This window comes from Protopterus annectens, chromosome 2.part2 (assembly GCF_019279795.1).
Source record: "Protopterus annectens isolate FY-2018-M chromosome 2.part2, PAN1.0, whole genome shotgun sequence".
Taxonomy (NCBI): domain Eukaryota; kingdom Metazoa; phylum Chordata; order Ceratodontiformes; family Protopteridae; genus Protopterus; species Protopterus annectens.
This window is the reverse complement of record NC_056730.1, coordinates 1,144,754,575-1,144,777,959: the sequence shown is the minus strand read 5'-3', so window position 1 is coordinate 1,144,777,959 and position 23,385 is coordinate 1,144,754,575. Positions and strand designations below refer to the sequence as shown.

General features: G+C 36.6%; 1 protein-coding gene across 7 annotated transcripts in view; it reads left to right on the top strand.

Annotated features, from left to right (window-relative positions):
* Window positions 1–23,385, top strand: part of GDA (guanine deaminase) — a 1,032,722-nt gene that overhangs the window by 306,544 nt on the left and 702,793 nt on the right. For all 7 annotated transcript variants that reach the window (XM_044064387.1, XM_044064391.1, XM_044064386.1 and 4 more), the window contains one exon: window positions 16,111–16,282. In XM_044064387.1, the coding sequence (XP_043920322.1) occupies window positions 16,111–16,282 (172 nt within the window). The remainder of the gene's footprint in view (window positions 1–16,110; window positions 16,283–23,385) is intronic.

Sequence of the window (23,385 nt, the reverse complement as noted above, 5' to 3'; positions counted from 1 at the left end):
GAAATGTATTCACTCACAAATCCTTCCATATCTCCTTAACAATAGCCTCCTCTCAGATACTCAGCATGACTTCATACCCAATCATAGCACCACATCTGCCCTAATTTGCTTCAAACATAGTTAATCAGTCAAGAAACAAGGGCCTTTATGTTTCATCAGTTTTCCTAAACATATCAAAAGCATTGACACTGTCTTGCACCAAAAACGTCTATACCAACTTGCCACCTTAAACTTCTTACAATCCACCCTATCTTGGTTCCATAGATACTTGTCAGACAGACAGTCTTTTAAATGGATAGACAATATATCCTTACTCTTATCAGTCTCAGTAAGTGTGCTCCAAGGTTTCATACTTGGCCCACTTCTCTTTACAATCGTTAAAACAATCTCTATTTAGCCAGCACATCAACTAACATTTTACAATATGTGGACAATTCTACAGTCATCTTCTCAGCCCCTTTGATCCCCAAACTCTTGCAAAAAACACAAAAAGCATTTACAGATATTGAATACTACCTTTCCGCCAATCAACTAATAGTCAACCCCAAGTCCAAACTACTATTATTTACCAACAATAAAATATTTCATCCCCCATCCCATTCACTATATACTCCACTAACAACACCAAATAGAGGCAGTAGACCACACTAAACTACTAGGAGTCACCACTGACAAATTCCTCATTTATGACCTGAACATAACCCAAAAAATCAAAAAGGTCCACATAAAACTTGGGGCATTCTATAGAGCCAAATCATTCCTCACCCAAACCACCAAAACAGCCATTGCCCAAAGCCAGCTACTATCCACTCTGTTATATGTCTCCCCAATTTTCAAAAATTTAAAGAAAACAAATCTAAATAAACTAGAAGCCTGCTACAACAAAATAGCCAGGTATGCCACCAACCTCCTCATATATAACACACCATTGTTTAGCTCTTCAGAAACTAGACTGGTTGGAACTCCCAAACCTATCATGTCTCTGTGATGTCCAGTTAATATCCCACTGAACTGCCACAAAATAATGTGATGCCCGTTACTATCCTGGATCAGTAACTAAGGAGCTTTAATTCTCACTACTGACTCCAATAGGAGATTGTCACTTAAACAGGAGGAGTATGTCACAATTTTCCCCTAAGAGTGAGCACAACAGGAACATATCTATAACCTGGGACTGGAATGTATACTTCTGTCCACCCTTAATATAACTCCTTATTACACACTCCAGAGCAGTGTGTCCCAGTTTAAGACCTCTGATACACTCACACTTAAATAGACACTTAAATAGATTAAATCTCATACATCCAAACACTTCTGGGAAAGTCTGACACAGATTTCCAGCTGTGTCCCCTTCCCAAAATAATATGGTAATACTGCCATCAATCAGAGTGTCTTCATGCTCTTTTAAAGGGGTGTCCCAATTATGGAAATTAGATATTAAACCAAATAGTAGCAAATGACCTAAGCAGCCAGGCTTTTGGAGTGGCCCGGGAAGTTATCAAGGCAAGTATAAGCACTCTCAAATCACTAAAGAAAAATACTGATTGACCAGTCATAATGTAAGTTAATAAAATATTTAATAATGAGCAAAATTATTAAAAGTATAAGTAATTCCAATAAACAAACAGAACTCAATCACCAGGAAAATGAAATCAATACTGTAGGATAGAAATCCAACATTCAGAAAAACTCTAACTGATCTGATTAGTTATAATTTTCTATCTGACTAAATAACACTGACCCTGATCTAAACTAAATTATTACAACAGATCAAAGGCAGGCTTACAGTTCTTGATGATTCTTTTTGGGTATCCACTGCACAGTGCATCTGTGAATAACTCACAACTGGCTGTGAACTGACAACTGACAATTGTAACTGACAACTGACTGTTAACTGTCTTTAGCAGGCTCTTTTATAGACTAGCCTAAATGTCACAACTGTTGCAGTTAATTTTCATTTCATATTTTGAAAATCAACCAGCAGCTGTTTACTAAAGTTCCTTCCTGTCTTTCAGCTTCTGACAGTAGCACATAGCAACTGTCAACATTCTAATGACATCATCTGCAGATCAGCTGAATCTGAAACAGTTTGCCTTAGAATCTTTCTTCACAAACATGCGCAGTTAGAAATGTAAAAGGACACTGTTCAAGTCTTTATAACATTCTGTGCAAACAGATCATAAATCAACATGTAAAAACCTATATACAGCATCATAGCTAGTCATGCTGGCATATAATACACAGGTTAATCTGAAATTATGTACAAAAACTCAACCAGATATGCTAGCACAAACAGTGTCTAATTTCTTCACACCCTCAACAAACTCATGATTTGCCATTCCATCATCTACCTACCAGGTAAATATTTGTACAGCTCTTAAAAACCTAGTAAAACCCTTCACTATCAATAAGAACCCTTTGCTCATCTGACAAACTTCTTCTAGAAGTCTCTAATGCCAATAATAGTTATGGGGATGCCTTATGCTCAAAGCACATCTCCAAAATCTGGAACTCAATTCCAAAGCCCATTCTTTGCACAGCTAACCCCTCCAAATTCAAAATTCTTCTCAAGACCCATTTGACTAAAAACTGGCTATGCTCTGGTCAAAACCAGGCTGACCCCTCAGTAATATTTTAGCACTGTTCATCCTATATTATTCCTCTCAAATTTCTATTTTCTTGTCTCTTTTCCCTTGGATCCTAACTCCAGCTTATTACTGTACATTTTTATTCCAGTTGTTTAATTTGGTGAGGCTACCACCTCACCCGCTAAGTAGAAATACATTAATGTTCTTTGTTTCTTATGTGTTCATTCAAGGACCAACAATTATGACGTAAATATATGTGACTAACCATCTTTACTGCATTATTTGTATTACTGTTGTTTGTTTGCAATTCAATTGTATCACTGTTTATGATGTAACTTGGAACTTTTCTCCTCAAGCCTCTCCTGAAAATGGGCCTTTTTTGGGCTCAGTTGGATACTCCTGGTAAACAAATGTAAAATAAAAATAAATAAATAAAATAAATCTAGAAAGTTCTTTGGATAGCTGAAATGTGATAGTTTTAGTTATATAATAGTTCTTTTAATTAATTAGTATGATTCATTTATGTTTACCATGGATATCATTTAAAAAAATGTGAAAACTGAATATCTGACAGATCCTTTCAACATGGAACTTCAAGGTACATGTATGTTTTAAGACTCCAAATGAGGAACATTCCTTGTAATGAGGTACACCTGAGAGGTATGGTGCCTCCAGTAGGTCTAGATAAGAGTTGTGAGATTCTTAAGACATAGATAGAGACTTATAGCTTGCTAAGATATGATAAGGGACTTTATTTAAGGTGAATTGCATGTGGATGAACTCTGTTTAACCAGCCTTGAGCTATACTTGTTGCTAATTTAGACTGAGACTGCGGTGGTGGTGCTGCGGTAGCGTTGTCGCCTCACAGTAAGACGTTTTCCTCTTCGATTCTCAGCTAAAGCGTCTTCTGTGTGGAGACATGCGTTGAAGGTTGTGCGTCAGGGCTGGCAACTCGGCATGTAAACATCTACTGCCAATCATTAGCGGACTGGAGTTCCGCTGTGGTGACCCCTAACCGGGAAAAGCCGAAAGACACAACAACAACAACAACACCTCCACCTTTAGTCTGTGTCTGTGTGGCTGAAGGTCTAAATGAGTGGAAGGCACTGAAGCCTTGCACTGCCAGAGTGCTTTCTATGGCTTTAAACCATAGCTTGGTAATGGCACAGATGGCAATATTCTCCAGAGTGAGGAGATGTTTCATGGTGTGGAGTTTCTGCTAAGTTTCCTAACACTGATCAGTAACACCTTTAGGTTCCTTTGGGTTTTATTTGCTGTGTTGGTAGGTTTATCACTTTGGCATTGCCTAAAAAAGACTCTAAGGGGGTGGATAACATTTTAGCCAAAATCTGGAAGCCCGGGGGGACAGGTGCAGGCCATCTTTGGTAAAGCAATGTGGTCTGTTGATCATGTCTTCTCAGGCTGACAGATATTGAATCCCACTGGACTGACACCAGAAACTAAGCAAATTTTTAAAGTCAACTATTTTTTGTTCATATTGTGGCATCATCCTTCGTGAAGGTAGAATGCTGCTCAGTGCAAGGAACATACTAGTCTGGGAATCATATTCAGAGAGATCCATAATGTCTCTCCTCATATAATTCAGAGAGTTATGTCTCAGGTCATTTACACTACATTGGACTATGACAGAATCATACCGGTACATGTGGAGCAATGACTTGAGTACATGTGTAACTTGACAGATCCTGGCTCCAGATAAGCAGCTAACAGTAATGTTCTCCTTGTCCAGTCAGTGAGTGAGGAATATGTGTGTTGTACAATGGAGTCCCCTATGATAAGACTCCTGGATAAATTGTTTGCTTGCCTATGGGCTTTGTTTTTGGGGGTCCCTTGGATATAGACTTATGTGTGATGTTTTGTGTTGCTTCTGATGTATGCTTTAGAGATTACTGAAGATAGACATTGCTATTTGCAGGCTTAGGAGGTCTTTGAGGTTTGGGGAGATTGCTTTTTAATGCCTCAGCAAAAGATGATCTATGTGTGTGGACACTGTGCCTGGTGGATGTACCGTGTATGTTCTTGACAACATTTTTTTTTATGTCAGATATTTGCCTCCAAGGAAATAAGGAAATTGTGTATGTACATGTCTCACATACTGTGTTGGTTTCTTTAAGAATTAAAAGGCTGTCACTGAACATGAGACAATTGCTACATTGCCTCAGATGCCAATATCTACCAAGCTGGCTATGGAGACATTTGGAAACTGCATATCCATATTCTCCGGACCTGCATTAGGGTGGGCTATTACAGTTCGAAGACTGGGTTTTACAGAGGTCTCCTAGGGTGGTTTCTAGGGTTAGGAAATGGAGTTGAATAGTGCTAAGATATGGTATTAGTGCTATCTGATGTACAAGCTAGCTGCTCTGAGCTTAACTTTGTGCAGTGCATCACCAAATTGCACGCTACAGTCCTTGTACTAGCTTTATAGGCAAATGTCTGTGTTTTCCAACCCAGATAGACTAGGCCACCACCAACTGCTGCTAGTTGAAATATCCTAGTCTTCTTAATGTAAAACCACAAAAAAGATTGCTTAAGAGTGTAGCTACCACAAAACAACTTTAACAAACTAGCTTGAAAAGGCAATTTCAAGTCAATAAGTCCAATAGCAAGACATTTTAAGCAAATGCAGTAATTTTAGCCTTAAATACAGATAAATACACAAATAAAACAAGAAAACAGTAGTCTATCAGTAAAACAGCTCATGCCTGGATGGCATGTGATGCTAGGAATCACTTCAGAGGAGCAGGCAAGAGCACCAAGTGTTACTGAGCTTTGTGGTAATCAGAGCCTCTCAAACATGCCAAGTTTATACAGGCACTTAAAACAAAGGAAACTGTGTTGAATCCCTTTAGCAGGGCCAAGGATGCAGGAATACAGTACTTAAGTACCAACAAAAATACTAAGCAGCAAATTACACAGTAACACTGCTAGTAAAGCTTCTCGAAAGTGCAGTTCTCAGAAATCGGCGAACAGTACAATATCAGGGTACATGAAAACATACCTCTCAAATGTACAGATTTTCGCAGGATGTCCAGATTTTTGCTCACATTTTGGTCTGTTTTTCATGGAATTGTAGTTTTCTGGCAAATCAGTAAAGAGTGAAGTTGGAAAATAATGAGGAGTTTCAAACTTCATACCCTTCAGAAAATTCATCCTAATGCAAAACCTATTATCCTTTTAACTTTCTGTGTTTGTAAGAGCAATATTTAAAACTTGTCCCTATTTTTGGGCCTTTGTCCCGCTTTTATTTATGGCTTTCTCCAGATTTCTTGCTGTAAGAAGTTGAGAGGTATGCATGAAAACGATTTAAAGTGCAAAAATTGGAAGGCAAAGCAGTTAAATTAAGTGCAAAACAGTAAGATAAATGTTTTATCTGCCAAGGATGGAGCATGATTTATTCAGGACCCACTCAGTGTATAGCAAGAATGCTAAACAGATGGGAGCTTTGTGAAAATGATGATTTGTAGTAAAGGAGATTAGCTAAAGAGCAATACTTGTTTGCTGAGTGGGATCTTAGTATGGCAGATCTGCATAAAAAAAGGGTGGCAAAAGTACTTGCATCTACTTATACAACTAACTGACAGTAGCAATCAAGGGCGGAGAGAGGGACTTTGGTAGTCAGATTACCATAAGGAGTGAAAGATAGAAGCACTGGCTTTTAAAATGACAACAGCAAAGGGTGGGGTTAGGGAAAAATTCAAGCTGATGTAAGAAGCCAGACAAATCAGATACTGCAGCTTGCTGTCCACAGTGTATCTGGACAGCATGTGAGCAAAAATGGCAAGGAAAATATTCTGGCCCATTGGCCCAGTGATATATAGACTTAATTAAACAAAGGCAGGACAGCAACCCAGTCAGTAAAAAGAGCTCTACAAAACAGGCAAAACAGATCCAAGAGCTTTTACAACACAGTCAAGCTCCCACTGAGGCTGATTATAAATGCTATGACCTCTACTTTTAACAATAATGTCTCAACTAAAGAACAAAAAACAGTTTACTTACAGAAAATTCAAGCTGATTTAAGAAGCCAGACAAATCAGATACTACAGCTTTTGTTAACAGTATGTCAGGTTAGCATGTGAGCAAAAATGACCAGGAAATGTTTTGGCCTAGTGACATATATAGTCTTAATTAAACAAAGACCAGGATAAGGAATCAGCTAATAAAACAGATCCATACAAACCAGGGAAAAAACAGCTATGAGAGCTTGAATTATTTATTTATTTTTTATGGTGACCATGTAATAATAAGCAAGTTGACGATTTAGCCAGAAGTTATACTGGATATGAAAGGTTTAAAGTGCATCACCAGAATCAGCCTTTGGAATTTCAGAACCTTTCATGATATCTTGGTTTTCATTGCTACAGATTTACAGTGCAAGAGGTCAGATGTCACTTACAATGTATAAATAACCTCTTGGGAGATAAAAAACAACTTCAGTGAGATGTCTGCAGAGAAGCATGAAAAAAAATCCATATTTGTAAATGAGCAGCTAATCAGAACCTTTACTACTAGAAAATCAAATAGCAACCAGGTGAGGTTTCTCAGATATAGACCCATGATGTATACAATTATTGCAGGAGATGGTATGTTGAGATGACATATTGACCATACCTGAGTGCATGACTGCTAGATAGAATGAATGAGGACTGATGCTGTGCCACCAGAAGGATGGAGGACTAGTACTGTTCCCCAAGAAAAATAAATGACCAATAATACACCTCCAGAAAGATAGCTAACCACTGTAATACCCTATAAAGGAAGGATTATCAACGTTATAAGCCAAGAAGGATGGACAACCAAATTTGTACTCCAAGAGTGATGAATGACCAGTGTTGTGAGCCAAGTAATATGTATTAATACTGTAATACTGTACCTCAGGAATAGTGAATGTCTAACTTCAGATACAAAGTAGGAATAATGACCAAGTCTGTACCACAAAAGCAAAAGACTTCACTGCAGGCACCACTAAGCCTAAAATGGAGGACTCAGTAGTAAATGTAGATACTCATAATGTACTTAATGAAAGTACACCTCCAGGGTGAATAAAGTAGCAGAGATGCTTTTCTGAGCTCCAGAGGAAGCACTCTTGGTTTATTGAGAGGGGAAATAAACAAAAATGCGTCTTGACTGAAAATGTACCCAAAATCAAACAATAAAATAAAAACAATACTGCATTTATACATATTTATATATTTATATTGTTGACTATAATCAAGCATGAATATTTTCTGAAAAATCAGGGACATTTGAGAGGTATGATCATAAGAGTGCAACTGCTTGCATCTGCAGGCATGTACATCTGCTACCAGGGGTGGGGTTAAATCCAAAAATAGTGGAAAATCCCTAATGGCTGCCTAAATTACAGATGGAAAACAACTATTTTTCACCTGGGAGATCAGGAAAGAATGATCATTGCTGAAGCAAACCTTGATGGTTAGTAGGAGGGGACAGAAAAGAAGGATATTAAACTTTTGCGAATGATGCTTGCGTATCTTAAATGCACCTCTCTTATGCTGGATGAATGAAAGCCTGAGCATTCAAAGATAAGAGCAGTTAATCAGTGTGGTAGGGCAGGGCACGACCTTGTCCTTTCTGAAGAGCCTAACTGTTTATTCATACCAAAAGCTATGCTCCCTTACTTGATTGAATCCTAACCAATATTTTGTTATAGAGGCTTCCCAATAGATACAGTTCATAAGTTGGTCCATTTTTACATACTATCTCCTCATTTACCTTAACAAAAGCTAAAGAACAGGCTGTGGAAACACATGGAAATGCTATCTTAAATGAATATACTATAAGAGCAAGTGTTATCACGGTCCAAATGCTCTTGTTACTAATAAAATAAATAAATGATCCAAAAGAGAAGCACAGGAACAAACCAAGGCTGACAACAAAAATCAGCATAAATCCAGCAGTCACTGAGGCTTATTCAAGCAGCAGAAATAAATGCTAGTTCAAACAATGACTGAATCCGTGCCAAAGACAAGTAAAATCCACCTGTTTTATTGGTAAGCGCTTTCACCCTGTAAGGGCTTTGTCAAACCATAAGAAACAAACACTGAATAAAATCAAGTCACATTTTATAAGGAAATAGGGCTGACATCACTTCCTGTTCCTGATTAAAACTTTTCAGTATGCAAAAATAATACATCTATAAAAAATGTATACAGAAAACTATATATATAAACAATATATATATAAAAAATATATCTATAAAAATATACATCTGTATATAAAGGCAAATATAAAACATTTATTAACATTCTAAAATATGTATGTTTATCTCACAGTGCGTCTCTTATTCTTAAGAACAGGTTTCAACGGAATTTTGTCATTCAGACCTGGTCTCTGGTCTGTTCTAAGTCTGATAATCCATTTTAATTCCAGTGTTTCAGTGTAATTGCATATATCCCCTCCTCCTAACACTGGGTTCATTGATCTGTATAACTAAAAATACAAATGAATGTGTATTGTCACTGTCTATAATGTGTTTAGAAAGTGCACTGCGTGGAGACAGTGTACGAATGTGATAAAGATGTTCCCTTACTCTGTCTCGTAGGTGTCTGTCTGTCTTGCCTACGTAGGATGCTTGACAAGCAGTGCACTTAGCTAAATAAATGACATGTGATGTATTGCAATTAGCACTGAGTTGAAACCTGAAACAATAGGAAGTAACTGGGTGAATAAACTGGGAGCTGGTATCTACAAATTTGCAAAAATTACAACAATTACACGGAACAGTACCCACAATATTGTTCAAACATTCATTAGGCTGTGTAGATAGGTGAGGGTAACAAAGTAATCTATGAAGGTTAGACTTGTTCCTATATCTAAAATAAGGCTCGTCACCAACAATGTCTTTAAGTTGTGAATCAAGCAAAAGTAGATTCCAATTCTTGTCCAAAACCTCTCTTATACTGTTTATGTCTTGCATATAACTAACAGAAAATCTAACTGGTGGATTCCTAACTTCAGGACATATATCAGGGACATTCTCTACTGGATATGGTTGTGAGAAATATGGTCTAGCAGTACCATTCATCAGCTCCAAAACACCTTCAAAGTGGGAGGTGATCTCATCTGGCCTATATGCTCTTTGTAAAAGCCTATTGTTTAAGTTTGACAACTCTTGTAAGAAGCTATCATAATTTGGGTTCATCCTGGATTCTCTTATTGCCTGTCCCCTTATCAAGTTCTTATATATGTAATTGGGGTGCATACTTTCCCGATGTAATAGGGAATTTCTATAGCATGTTTTTCTAAAGACTCCAGTATTGAGCATCCCATTTGGCAGTCTATCAACAAAAACATCCCAAAAAACACAGCTTAAACTGGACTATGGTATTTCTTCTAAGGACACACCGCATAATAAGATTTTTAAAAAACCTAGTACTTATGAACCAGTATTACATCCCCTACTAGATGCTTTTACGAAAATGGTAGAGGATGATTTGCACACCCTAGATCAGAATAACAGGAAGAAGAAGTGGTATGGGAATTTAACCCCCAGATTGAGAACAGTTTTGAATAATCTAAGGGATGATAAAAACCTTATTATCAGACCAGCTGATAAAGGTGGACCCATAGTGGTGTTTAATAGTGTTGATTATTTACAAAAAATGACTCTCATGTTAAGTGACAGTGATTTTTATGAAATAATTAGTTTGAATGAAGTCTGGAGTAAGGTGCGTAACATATCATATATGTTGCAAGATTTATTACTCAATGAGGTTATAGATGAAGACCTGTTTAATTTTTCACATGTGATAGATCCCTTGATTCCAGTCAACCAAGGCCTCCCCAAGGTACATACAAATCCCTGAGACCCACCTATGAGACCAATAGTGGCAGGGAGAGGTTGGGCAACGGAGGCCCTATCCATCTACCTTGAGAAACACCTAAGACCCTTGGTGAATGAATCTACACATATTCTTAAAGACACAAAACATGTTTTACTGGACGTATACTGGACTTATACTCCAAGGTTGTAGATCTACTGTTAAATATGTATTATAAAATGGTTACCCTGGATGTACAGTCCCTTTTTACTATGATACCTAACACTGAAGGTGTTGAGAGTGTTATGAGATGTTTACAGGGTTGCAAAGCTTATAGTCCAGCTATGAAAGATTTATTTGGTGCCTTGTTGGAAATTGTCCTGGAAAACAACATCTTTCTTTTTAATGAGGTAGCCTATATTCAGAAGGATGGCGTGGCTATGGGCACTTCATGTGCCAATAGCTATGTCAATTTTGTCATGCTGGATTTGGAACGTAATAAGCTGTTTGTCCTAGATAGTTTTAAGAAACATGTTGTTTTCTATGCACATTTTGTTGATGATCTTTTTGTCCTGTGGACTGGTACAGATAAAGCCATGGATGACTTCCATAAAGAGATTAACAGTCTAACCATTTTTTTAAACTTTTCTATTGAAAGTTCGATTAACGATTAATTGCAAAACTTTTTTGGATGTTTTTAATGAAAGACTGCCAAATGGGATGCTCAATACTGGAGTCTTTAGAAAAACGTGCTATAGGAATTCCCTATTACATCGGGAAAGTATGCACCCCAATCACATATGTAAGAACTTGATAAGGGGACAGGCGATAAGAGAATTCAGGATGAACCCAAACAAGAGTTGTCAAACTTAAACAACTTACAAAGAGCATATAGGCCAGATGAGATCACCTCCCACTTTGAAGGTGTTTTGGAGCTGAGGAATGGTACTGCTAGACCATATTTCTCACAACCATATCCAGTAGAGAATGTCCCTGATATATGTCCTGAAGTTAGGAATCCACCAGTTAGATTTTCTGTTAGTTATACGCAAGACATAAACAGTATAAGAGAGGTTTTGAACAAGAATTGGAATCTACTTTTACTTGATTCACAACTTAAAGACATTGTTGGTGAGGAGCCTTATTTTAGATATAGGAACAAGTCTAACCTACATAGATTACTTTGTTACCCTCGCCTATCTACACAGTCTAATGAGTGTTTGAACAATATTGTGGGTACTGTTCTGTGTAATTGTTGTAATTTTTGCAAATTTGTAGATACCAGCTCCCAGTTTATTCACCCAGTTACTTCCTATTGTTTCAGGTTTCAACTCAGTGTGAATTGCAATACATCGCATGTCATTTATTTAGCTAAGTGCACTGCTTGTCAAGCATTCTATGTAGGCAAGACAGACAGACGCCTACGAGACAGAGTAAGGGAACACCTTTATCACATTCGTACACTGTCTCCATGCAGTGCAATTTCTAAACACATTACAGACAGTGACAATACACATTCATTTGTATTTTTAGTTATACAGATCAATGAACCCAGTGTTAGAGAGGGGATATATGCAATTACACTGAAACATTGGAATTAAAATGGATTATTAGACTTAGAGCAGATCTGAGACCAGGTCTGAATGACAAAATTCCGTTGAAACCTGTTCTTAAGAATAGGGGACTCACTGTGAGATAAACATACATATTTTAGAATGTTAATAAATGTTTTATATTTGCCTTTATATACAGATGTATATTTTTTATATATATATTTTTATATATATATTGTTTATATATATAGTTTTCTGTATACATTTTTTATAGAGATGTATTAATTTTGCATACTGAAAAGTTTTAATCAGGAACAGGAAGTGATGTCAGCCCTATTACCTTATAAAATGTGACTTGATTTTTATTCAGTGTTTGTTTCTTATGGTTTGACAAAGCCCTTACAGGGTGAAAGCGCTTACCAATAAAACAGCTTGGATTTTACTTGTCTTTGGCACGGAGTCAGTCATTGTTTGAACTAGCATTTATTTCTGGTGCTTGAATAAGCCTCTTTGACTGCTGGATTTATGCTGATTTTTGTTGTCAGCCTTGGTTTGCTCCTGTGCTTCTCTTTTGGATCATATCTTAAATGAATGATTGCTCATGTGCAAAAAGGCAGTGGGAACGACAAGTAAAAATCCCTCTATTTAAATAATATTTTCTGGTAATGAAGCCTCCTGTTTCTTCCTTCTCGGGTATTCTTCTGCCTAATGAAATGTTAGTTAATATTCTGACTTTGATATTAATTAGAACAATTGCAGAAGTAGTACCACCAAAAACCCAATAAATGTGTCTAAAGAAACAAAATATATAAGAACAAAAACCAATAAGGACACAACCACGGCTGCTTTCAGTATAAAGACGTTACTAGTGCACAGAACAAACACAAGTGCTTTCACAAAGTTGCTTCATCAGGTGTAATGAAAGTACACTTCAGAAACACACCCTTTTTAAAACAGTTAATGAAATCACATGACAACTCCAATTAAAAAATTTAAAGAAAAAAACTCATTAAAAAGTGAAATACATTAATGCATAGAACATATATATATATATATATATATAAATACATCCATAAAAGTAATAGAAACTATCATCTCATGAACTCACTTAAATAGGACTACCTTCTAAGGGGTCTGGACTTCAGTTTAGGTCTAAGTGGTACACACTCATTTAATACCCTCCCTGCATCAGCTCTCATCCTAACTATCCATGTAGACTCTAATTCTTCTGTTCTTAGCCGTACATCACCTATTCTAACATTTTCATAAACTCTTCCTATGACTAAAAACTTAAAATGATGCATAGAATCAGTACTGTTAACATACTTGGCTAAGGCATTGACACAGTTTAACTTACTGATGTAATAAATATGTTCCCTAATACGATCTTTAAAGGGCCTGTCCGTCTTGCCAATATAAAATTTACTACATTGTATGCAGTGGGCAAGATATATAACATGTTCAGTCATACAAGTGGCTGAGATATTAAATGTATAAGTCTTTTTTTGGTCTGGATGATAAAAACTACCTCTGGTATCCAAAAACTGGCAATATTTACATTTGCCACAAGGTGTAGTACCCACACCCTCCACACTCTACTGGCCATCCTTAGGATAGCACAGTCTCCTCCTTAGAGACCTACTATTTCTAAACATAAATTTGGGCTCAGAATCAATAAAATTAGCCAGATCAGCATCTGTGGTAAGAATATTCCAGTGCTTTCTTATTATTTTCATATACTTATCCACATCCGAAGTATAACATAAAGGGACTTTAAGTTTAGTACTATTCAAGCTCTTCTTTTTATTTTTAAAACTATTCATAACTCCATCCCTTGCAGAAAAATATGGTAAAGCATGTGTACATCTTTTCTCTACAACTGCTGAAACATTAGGTAAGATCACTTGATCATTATAGCCCCTTTTCTGTAAATGATCTATAGCTTCATCAACTTGTTTTGTAAAGTCAACGTCCCTTACATTCAATCTTGAGGCCCTATAAATTTGATTGCGTATGACGTTCTTGAATATATATATATGGAGGGTGTGAACTCTCTCTATGCAAGAGATGATTAACATAACATTCCTTCCTATATAATTTGGTATAAATCTCACCTGTATATTCCCTAATAACTTTAACATCAAGGAAATCAATCTCAGACATAGAATACTTATAAGTAAAATGCAAATATTGTGTCATATTGTTCAAATAAACATGAAACTTTAAAAGAAGTTCATAAGTACCTCCCCACAAAATAAAAAGATCATCTACGAATCTTCTATAAAATAAAATTCTTATATGGGCCCTGCAATATATGTTCTAGCTCCCAAGCAACCATCACAGCATTGGCGTAACTATTAGCGCATGCAGTGCCCATAGCCACGCCATTGCATAATATTGTTGGCCAAATGCAAAAACATTATGTTCAAGAACTATTTCTAGTAGTTTAATCCATAAATCAATTTTCTGCTGATCAATACTAGAATAAGTTTTTAAAAAGCATTGTGCACTCATAAGTCCCTCATAATTAGGAATCACCGTGAATAATGAGACCACATCCATAGTGACAAACATACATCCCGAATGATTACTATCTTGTGTGTAACAATATGTCTCCCGATGAAGCAACTTTGTGAAAGTGCTTGTGTTTGTTCTGTGCACTAGTAAAGTCTTTGTACTGGAAGCAGCAGCAGCCGTGGTTGTGTCCTTACTGGTTTTTGTTCTTATATATTAATTAGAACAACATGTTGGTACATCTTTGGATTGTCCATTCATGTTTCTTAGAAAGTTATACAGTGAAAATGCTATGCCAGGATATTGGCATTTTGAGCTATTGCTGCAAGTATACACTTCTACTATGTATCTATATAGTTGGAGTTTATTAGTAAACCTGTTGGTGTAAATTAATTTCTGAGATTGTCTTACCATGATTAGTGGGTCATTTTCACTTTAAATAGAAAATAACATTGCCTTTGTCTTTACAGGTAACAGAGGTAATACAGAAAGTTTGAGTCAGGTCTGGTATCCCACCTGTGACCTAGAGGGTGGCAGGACTAACAAGAAACAGATTACAAAGGATTAGTCCAGATAAAACCACTTTAGTTAGCAGCTCTAGGAGACTCTCTCTCTCTCTAATACCCTCCCTGAGGGAGGAATAAAGACACCTTATTGAAGTTTCCAGTAGTTTATTCAGTTAAGTTGGTAGATGGATGAAGGTTCTTGTTATGAGAACCATCCCATTGATCTTCTTTTGCCTTTGATCTTCACCAGCATCAGTGTCTTCTCTAGTGAATCATGTTTTTGCATTATGTGGCCAAAGTGTTTGTGTGGGGGCAAACCCTTCCTCCCAAAGTTATTTACAAAAAGTCTGAGATCAACATACTTCAGAGTAAAAGGAATATTCCGAGAAATGGCAATCTTGGACGCAGTATATGCATGTCAGGACTCATTCTGAGTTTCCTTATTTCAAATGGTTATTCTCTGCAGTGGTGTAACATTTCTTTGAGGTGCTGTTCCCTACTTCATGCCATTTGCCTGCTGGAATGCATTTTGGCTTCCTCCTGACCTTTATTCCTACAAAGCAGGTGTCAGCAAATAAATGAATGAATATAAAGCAGACAAAAAAGGTGAGATTCTAATGTCCTCACTAATTTCCTGCAGAGATGCAGAGTAGTGAGACACTTTAAAGTTAAACTTTTCATTTACTGAATGCCATATGTTTGCAACTACAGTAAGGGACTATTCAGGTTAGGCAGTAAAAGTGAAGGATGTCTTCCTGTCAGCTCTCTTCTGCTCTGATGTGTATGGCCGAGTGTTCCTGACTGCCAAGTTAGAACACAACATGTATGGCTATACCTTTTTTCTCTCCTTATTTTCCATCTTTAAACATTGTAGACGAGGACAGGACAGCAAAGAAACACATTTTGTGTATCAGTAACTGGAAACATAATGTGTAGATTCTGATGCTTTTGCTTTGAGCTCACTTGGTAAATTTCATTATCACAATAAGTCACATCTACTAAATAGTACAACAGTTCTAACAAGATAAGAGAAATAAGTTAGATGTTTAATTATATCTTTCAAGTTGGTTATGGCATGAAGAGAGCTACATCCAATAATGTTTTCCTTTACAGACTTTAATTTATTTATTTTTTTTTGTTACAGGGAGTTCTTCATGCCAGGATTTGTTGATACACATATCCATGCCTCCCAGTACTCTTTCAGTGGGACAGCTCTTGACTTACCCCTATTAGACTGGTTAAACAAATATACATTCCCTGTTGAAGCAAAGTTTGATGATCTATCATTCGCAAAAGATGTCTACACCAAAGTAGTGGTAAGTATATTGTGAATGTGGCAGGTATTCAGACTTGCCCTGCTGCATAATTTTTACATTTGTCAGATTATGCATACATAGTATACATCATACATTTTAGTAAGCGGCCTATCAATGCTATCGACTAAGTAACTTTATTAGACATTTCACAGAGCTAATTCTGAGTAAACGTCTGAAAATTTCCTAGTACAGAAGATATTTTTAGTGCAAATAGCAAACTTCTTCTGAGACGAGTTATACAGCACTGGTTCTAAACAGAGAACCTATGTTTCAGATATAGATATGATGCCCTGAATATCAAGTGATCACGCATAAGTGCTGAACAGCCTTGTAAATAAAAATCCCTTAACAATAATGTGGAATCAGAAGTCATATAAGATTAAAGATGTATATTACAAATTCCACATAATATAATAGTTTCAGCCAAGAATTACTTCAGAACGTTTGTTCAAACAGCATTAGCAGTGTTGTTTGTAGGTTCATAGATTATTACTAGGCTAACTGCCCTTGTGGGTCATTTTACGCCTAGCCAACTACCCCATGTGAGAATCAAACCCTGCACCTTGTGTTTGCAAAATAAACACCTTAACCGTTATGCTAACCTCCCACCCTATGGCTATATTATTATGGAAAATTAGTGCAGATAAGACCATCAGTCTTATAAAATTGTAATTTATTATATACAAGCAAAATTAAGTGTTTTTACAAACAAAAACAAGGTCTTGTTTAACCAGAAATATTTCTAACTCAGTGCTATATTCAGTTATATACTGCTGGGAAATAATCTCTGTCAGTAGGTCACTCTGGAGTCCACTGCCATGAACAATTTCCATTTTCTCCTTCTAGAGCTTCCTTCACTGTGGTTGACTTTTTCTCCCTGAGCTGCTGCTGGTCTGGACCCATATCTCCTATTGCCAAAGCTAAACATTCTCTGGGTGGGATTTTTTAAGCCTCTTTTTTATATTGCCTTCACACAATCATTAAATAAGCCTGCTGTCACTAGTACACCAGTACACCAGTACGCATTTATACCAGAAAGATAAAGCAATGAAAACAACAAATGTAAGATAGCATTACAAATGCAAAATAATTCAACACAAACTTTTTCCAGTAAATATTATCATATTCAGCAGTTAACTAAAGCATTGTCTCAAAAATATATATTTCTCAAATTATAAAGAACCCCTCCAAACAAAATAAGCTTTTAGACTATTTACAAGAAGAGCACTCAAGAATCATTTTATTATGAATATTCATATTATATCATATCCAGCTTTAGCTCTCAAACCTCCTTCATTACAACCCTCACATCTTTCAGTACTAAGGCAGCACTTATTTTACACTTCCTAGTGATAGCTTTTTAATCACCAGAAATAACAGCTCTAATAACTTTCTTTGGGAGTTTCCAATAAAATTGTTTCCTCCTAATCCAATTAGTCACAAAGTGAATGTTATAAATCCAAAGTTAGGATTGTCAGCATATTACAACCAAGTTAGTCAAGTTTACTATATTTCTAAAAGGGTGAGAAGTCCAAACTTTATTGGATTCTTGAAGCATGATTACCCCATCAAAGATCTCTCTGTGTGTGAACATAAAATTGGTTACAATATAAGGTGGGGGTGATATGCGTTCATACTGAAAAAAAGGAATATCCTATCACACATGTGGAAATTCAATTAAATCTAGGAAAAGATTTGTATCTGAAAGCTATGGTTCCAGAATTAACTTATGATGGTATAACAGGAAACATTTCCCCAACTTAAAGCATCGTGGAACCTTGATGTATGCATCTACTATAAGAATGGAGGGGAAAAGCAGGACAATGACATATAAATCCAGAATCAGAAGCAGAAGAAATTAATTTGCATAGAAGATACAAAAGGCACTAGAATTTGATTATTGTTAATTCATAAAGTCATGTGTGCTGCCAGAAACATGTCCTAACAGTGGATCAAAAGAAACATGATACTGTAAGAGAAGTTAGCTTAGGAACTGAAGATGAACTGATAGAAAATTCTGAATTAAAAAAAACCCAGCACAAATCAGATATTTGCACATAGATCTATAACAACTGCTAGTATGGAATCAGAGAGGACAAAAATAGAGGAAGAAGGGCACTTATATGAGAACCCTCAGTGAAAGGAAATGAATGTGAGTACTGCAAGTGAGATAAGTAGGAAAATGTAGGCCTTCAGAGAAAATAAATGAATGTGAGTACTGGAAGTGAAACAGGTAGGAAAATGTAGACTTTTAAACTAATTTATTTAAAAGCAAAACAGAAAGCTAAGGAAGGGAGAAACATCCAAGAACACGCTTGTACAGATAGAAGAATATTAAAGCATTAATAGAAATTTGCCAAATGTTGCCCTTTGTAGAAAAAAACATATGAGATTGCCAAATGTCTGTCCACCTTATGACTAACTAGTGAAGAAAGTAACCATGAATTAGTAGATTTACAGGTAACCCACATAAACCTTAAAAATGCGCAATGAGAAGTTGAAACATTAAGCAAGCAAGAGCTATTATAATAAGGTTATAGGTGAAGATAGTGAACATGTTTGATCTACTTCATACCCATATTTAAATCAAAAGATGACTGATTATATAGAGTAGATAAAGCTAAGGATGACATTCTGCATAAGTTTCTAGTGTTAAAACCTTATAGAACATTAGTGCTGAAGTTAGCCTATACTTCAATATTAGGAAGTCATCTTGGAATGGACCTAACTAGGGCAAGAGTTCTATCCAGATTTTTAACTGTTATGTATAATGAAAGAAATAAAACATTTCTATGCTTCTTGTCCAGAATGCCAGAAAACTGCACTCATCCTGGATTTTAAGGTTCATTGATTCCAAACCCCATTACAAAAGTAACATTTTAGTGCATTGCTGTTGACATTTTGAGGTCATTACTAAAATCTATCAGTTGGTATCAATACATATTGGTATTGGCCATGCTATAAAATCTCTATGAGCTGTACCATTATACAATGTTAATGATAACTGTATTACTAGAGAAGTGATACTGTTATTCTCTAGGGGTATCCCTACAGAGATGCTTATTGACCAAGGCACTACCTTTCTGTCAAGGATGTTTATCAGTTATGCAAGAACTTTAAAGTGAAACAGTTAAAAATGTTAGTGTACAATCTGCAGGTAGCTGGTTTAGTATACAGCTTCAATAAAACACAGAAATTCATGTTAAGAAAAGTAACTGAAGTGGATGGCAAGAAGTGGGACTAGTTGTTACCCTATTTGCTATTTGCAATAAATACGGTACCTCAATCTTCAATAGTTTTACCTGGTTTGAGCACACATATGGTTGTCATCCTAGAAGTTTGCTTGATGTTCCTAGAGAGGCCAGGAAAGAAGAGAAAACACCATTTAAAACTATGACAGTATATTGCATACATTAACAAGATGTAGGTTTAAGATCAGTATTATGCATATTCAAGGTGAGAAGTACTCTGTGTACTACACTGGACAAAAGTAAAATAATGCTGAGAAAAAGAACTCAACATATTAAAGGGAATATCTGGTTGTGATACAGGCCTTCTAGTTTCTAAATTATTATGAGTTAGGCAAGCACTTTAACTTAGTGACAGATTATAATACATTAGAATGGCTGAGTAAACATCAGGATGGCAATAAAAGGTATGTGACTAGGGACAGCCACTCTAGCTTTTCAGTATATTGCCACTCATTGACAAAAACTGGCTAATATGAATGCAATGGTATGTCTAGGTTTTATAACCCATCCATGCAAATCCAGAACTGATAGTGTCAGCTTAGAAGGGAGTGCTGTGACATCTTGTTTATAGAATATGAGGAATATATCTTCAAATGTGTGAAACTGCCACTTCTGTTTGAAAAAAAAACAACTCATTATAATTAATGAGGTAATTGATTGTATTAGATTAAAAAGGTCAAATCCCTACTGAAATTACATGATGAAGCCAGGAAAATGTGAAAATGTGGCCTAACTCTCAACAACCCGGACCATTACATAACTCTTGGGCAGGACCAAACAGGGCTCTAGTAGACTCAAAGCTAAACAACTACAATCTAAACAAACTTCTCTTCTTCACTCCTTTAAACATTTCAGTAGGAAGTCAACAAACAAACGGGAAGATCCTACCCAAATGTATTGTCCAGTCTAGAATACACACCTCTCATCTGGTAATCTTATACCTTTCGATTTCTTCAGAGTAGTCCCAAGCCTTCCACTTCCTCATCTATCCACAATGCTGCCACACAGCAAAGACAGCCTATTCCCCCCTAATTCATTCCACCTTTTTTTATTTCTCAAAGATTACTTCTAAGGAAATTTTAACCCTATTTGAAGAGATTCATATGGACTCACCATTTGCATCTGCCAATATCTGTCCTTCGTTCTTCTGACACTGCAGAAATTTCATCACCGCCCCTCTTAAAAACATTTGCAACCTTTGCCTCACCACTAATACTATACCAAATATTTGGAAATTATCTTGTTGTCAGACCAGTACTGAAAGAAACCAATCCCTCTTCTTGTAGTCACTTCGGCTTCATCTTCATCTTACAAACCAAAATCATATGTAACCAACTTACTACTTATATGCAAAAATATCACCTACTCTCCATCAAACAGCCTGTATTCTGGGCCAGAATGGATAAAGGAAATTTTATTGGAGCTCTGTTCATTGACTTAACTAATGTTTTTGACATGGTCAATCATCCAATTTGACTTCTCCATCTGCAAGACATTGCGGTAGGCTCTGATGCCACTGTATGGTTCAAAAACTTTCTATCTAACCAATGACTCCAGGTAAAGATAGGAAGTAGTCTTTCCAACAGTTCCCTCACTCACTCTGGCTCCATTCTAGCACCTGTCCTGTTCTCTGTCTTCATCAAGAAACTTCCTCTAGAGCTGCCCCACTTACCACTGCTTCTTTATGCAGGTGATATGGTCATCTATGTTTGATCATACAAATTAAGCCAACTTAAAATGAAACTTCTTCAGCTTGAGCACTGGCAGAACCCCAATAGAATACTGCTCAATGCCAAGAAAATAAAGCCAATGTTATTTGGCACTCATGAAATGTATCCATGGCCCCTAGTCCTTTAATATCCTTGATTGTAATAACAATCCTACTGACATTAGTACCTCCTTTAGATATGTGAGTATCTGGCTAGACCAATCTCTAAAGTTCCATGAGCACATAGAAAAGTTGAGAGCCAAGATCAACAGTCTATTGTTCTGGGTCAACAAAATATCTCAGTTGCTCTCACATCCAGTAAGGTCTGCTATAGGAAAAAGCATCCTCCTTGCCCAGTTTGACTATGGTCTCTCCTTGTTTGTATCAGCTTCTGTCAAAAACACTCACACTCTTCAGACCCTCGTCAAGAAAATATGTCAGTTCATAACTAACTCACCATAGAATGAACACCACTGGCTTACTCTTCAAAGGTTGAGTGTCTTCCAGTATAAACCAGGTCAAATCTTTTTCATGGTTCCTTACTCTTTAAAGTACTCAAACTTGACACTCCCTCCCTCTTCCAAACTGTTTACTGCCACTCAGACTTATAACCTGAGATGGCAAGCCAGATTTGGTCCTTTCCTACAAACCCCTCTAGCCATTGCTTCTCTGTACTGGCCCCAAATCTATGGCAGTCACTTCATCCTGATTTAAGGGATCACACAAAGTACTCCCTGTCCAGGCCATGGTTCAAATGGTACTTACTAAAACAGTTTGAATGCAACTGTCCATGTAAAAGACATGTCACATAAACTGATAGCTCCAACTGAACAGTACCCTTACCTCCCATATACCTGATACACCTAATTAACTCACTGATCATAAACTGTGATTCAAAGTACTACACTATTACCCTGAGTCCACTACACATTCATCTAATCTCATGTTTTATCTTAAAGGACTCTGTTAGCTTTCCTAACCTAGCAACTACTACCTGTATCTCCATCACTTCTATTTCTCCCACATTAACTCCATACTCCCTTTTCTGTTCCAGTTATGTAACTGTACATATATTTGGCTTGTTAGATCTTCTGTGTAGATATTGCTTGTCAGATTATCTGTGTTTACTCATAAATGTAAACCAGTGTTATTTGTATACTGTACAATGTTGTTTTACATTATGACCATTGTTGAGCCTGTAATTGGTCATTGTTTGTTCTGTGTTTTTCCCAGTAAACACATTTAATTAAATAAGTAAGTCTGATTGCTAATTACTGCAGTATAAAAGGCCACTGCCTGAAAGCAGAAAATCTAGAAGTTAATTATTCATGTGGAAGGATCATCACTGTTTAGAGCAGGGACTCTGCTTGAAGATTTGTGATTGCTGGAGTTGGATGGCCCATTCTGAGTCAGTGTTTGATTTAGGCTGAAGGTTGATTTGGTGATGAGTTTTGTAGAGATGGAATGAAAGCCTAACCAAGGCCTACAGCTGTGAATTATATGTTACAGTCTGGTAACTTGAAAGAGCTGTGTGGGACTCAACATGTATGGAAGAAAATTCAAGAAATTACCTCTGAAAACTGAGAACTGGCATTTAAGACACTGTGTGAATAAAGTAAATGCCTCTAGATTTAACTGTGCAAATGCAAAGTGGGCTGCTTTCCTTTCATCCTTAAAAGTAACAGTGTGTTTGTATGAATCTGCTTCTAGTTTGGTTAAAGAATTGACAATGCATATGTGTGTGTGTGTGTGTGTGTGTGTGTGTGTGTGTGTGTGTGTGTGTGTGTGTGTGTGTGTGTGTGTGTGTGTGTGTGAAGACATATGTGCGTGTGCGTGTGTGTGTGTGTGTGTGTGTGTGTGTGTGTGTGTGTGTGTATGTGTGTGTGTGTTGTATAATATGTTCTTGTGTATATGAAGAATTTGAGAAATGGATTAATCTACCAGTCTTTTCCCACCATCAAAAATCCAAGTGATTCTGAACCTAATCAGTTTCATTCTTGATACTGGTTATGTGAAATCTGTCATGTACAACAACTCCATCCATTCAGGCAGTGGCAATAACACAGTACTCCACATGGTTTCCCTTCAATTCATTAAACAGCTACACCCATGGGTCTTCCAGATGGCATGGATACATATGGCAT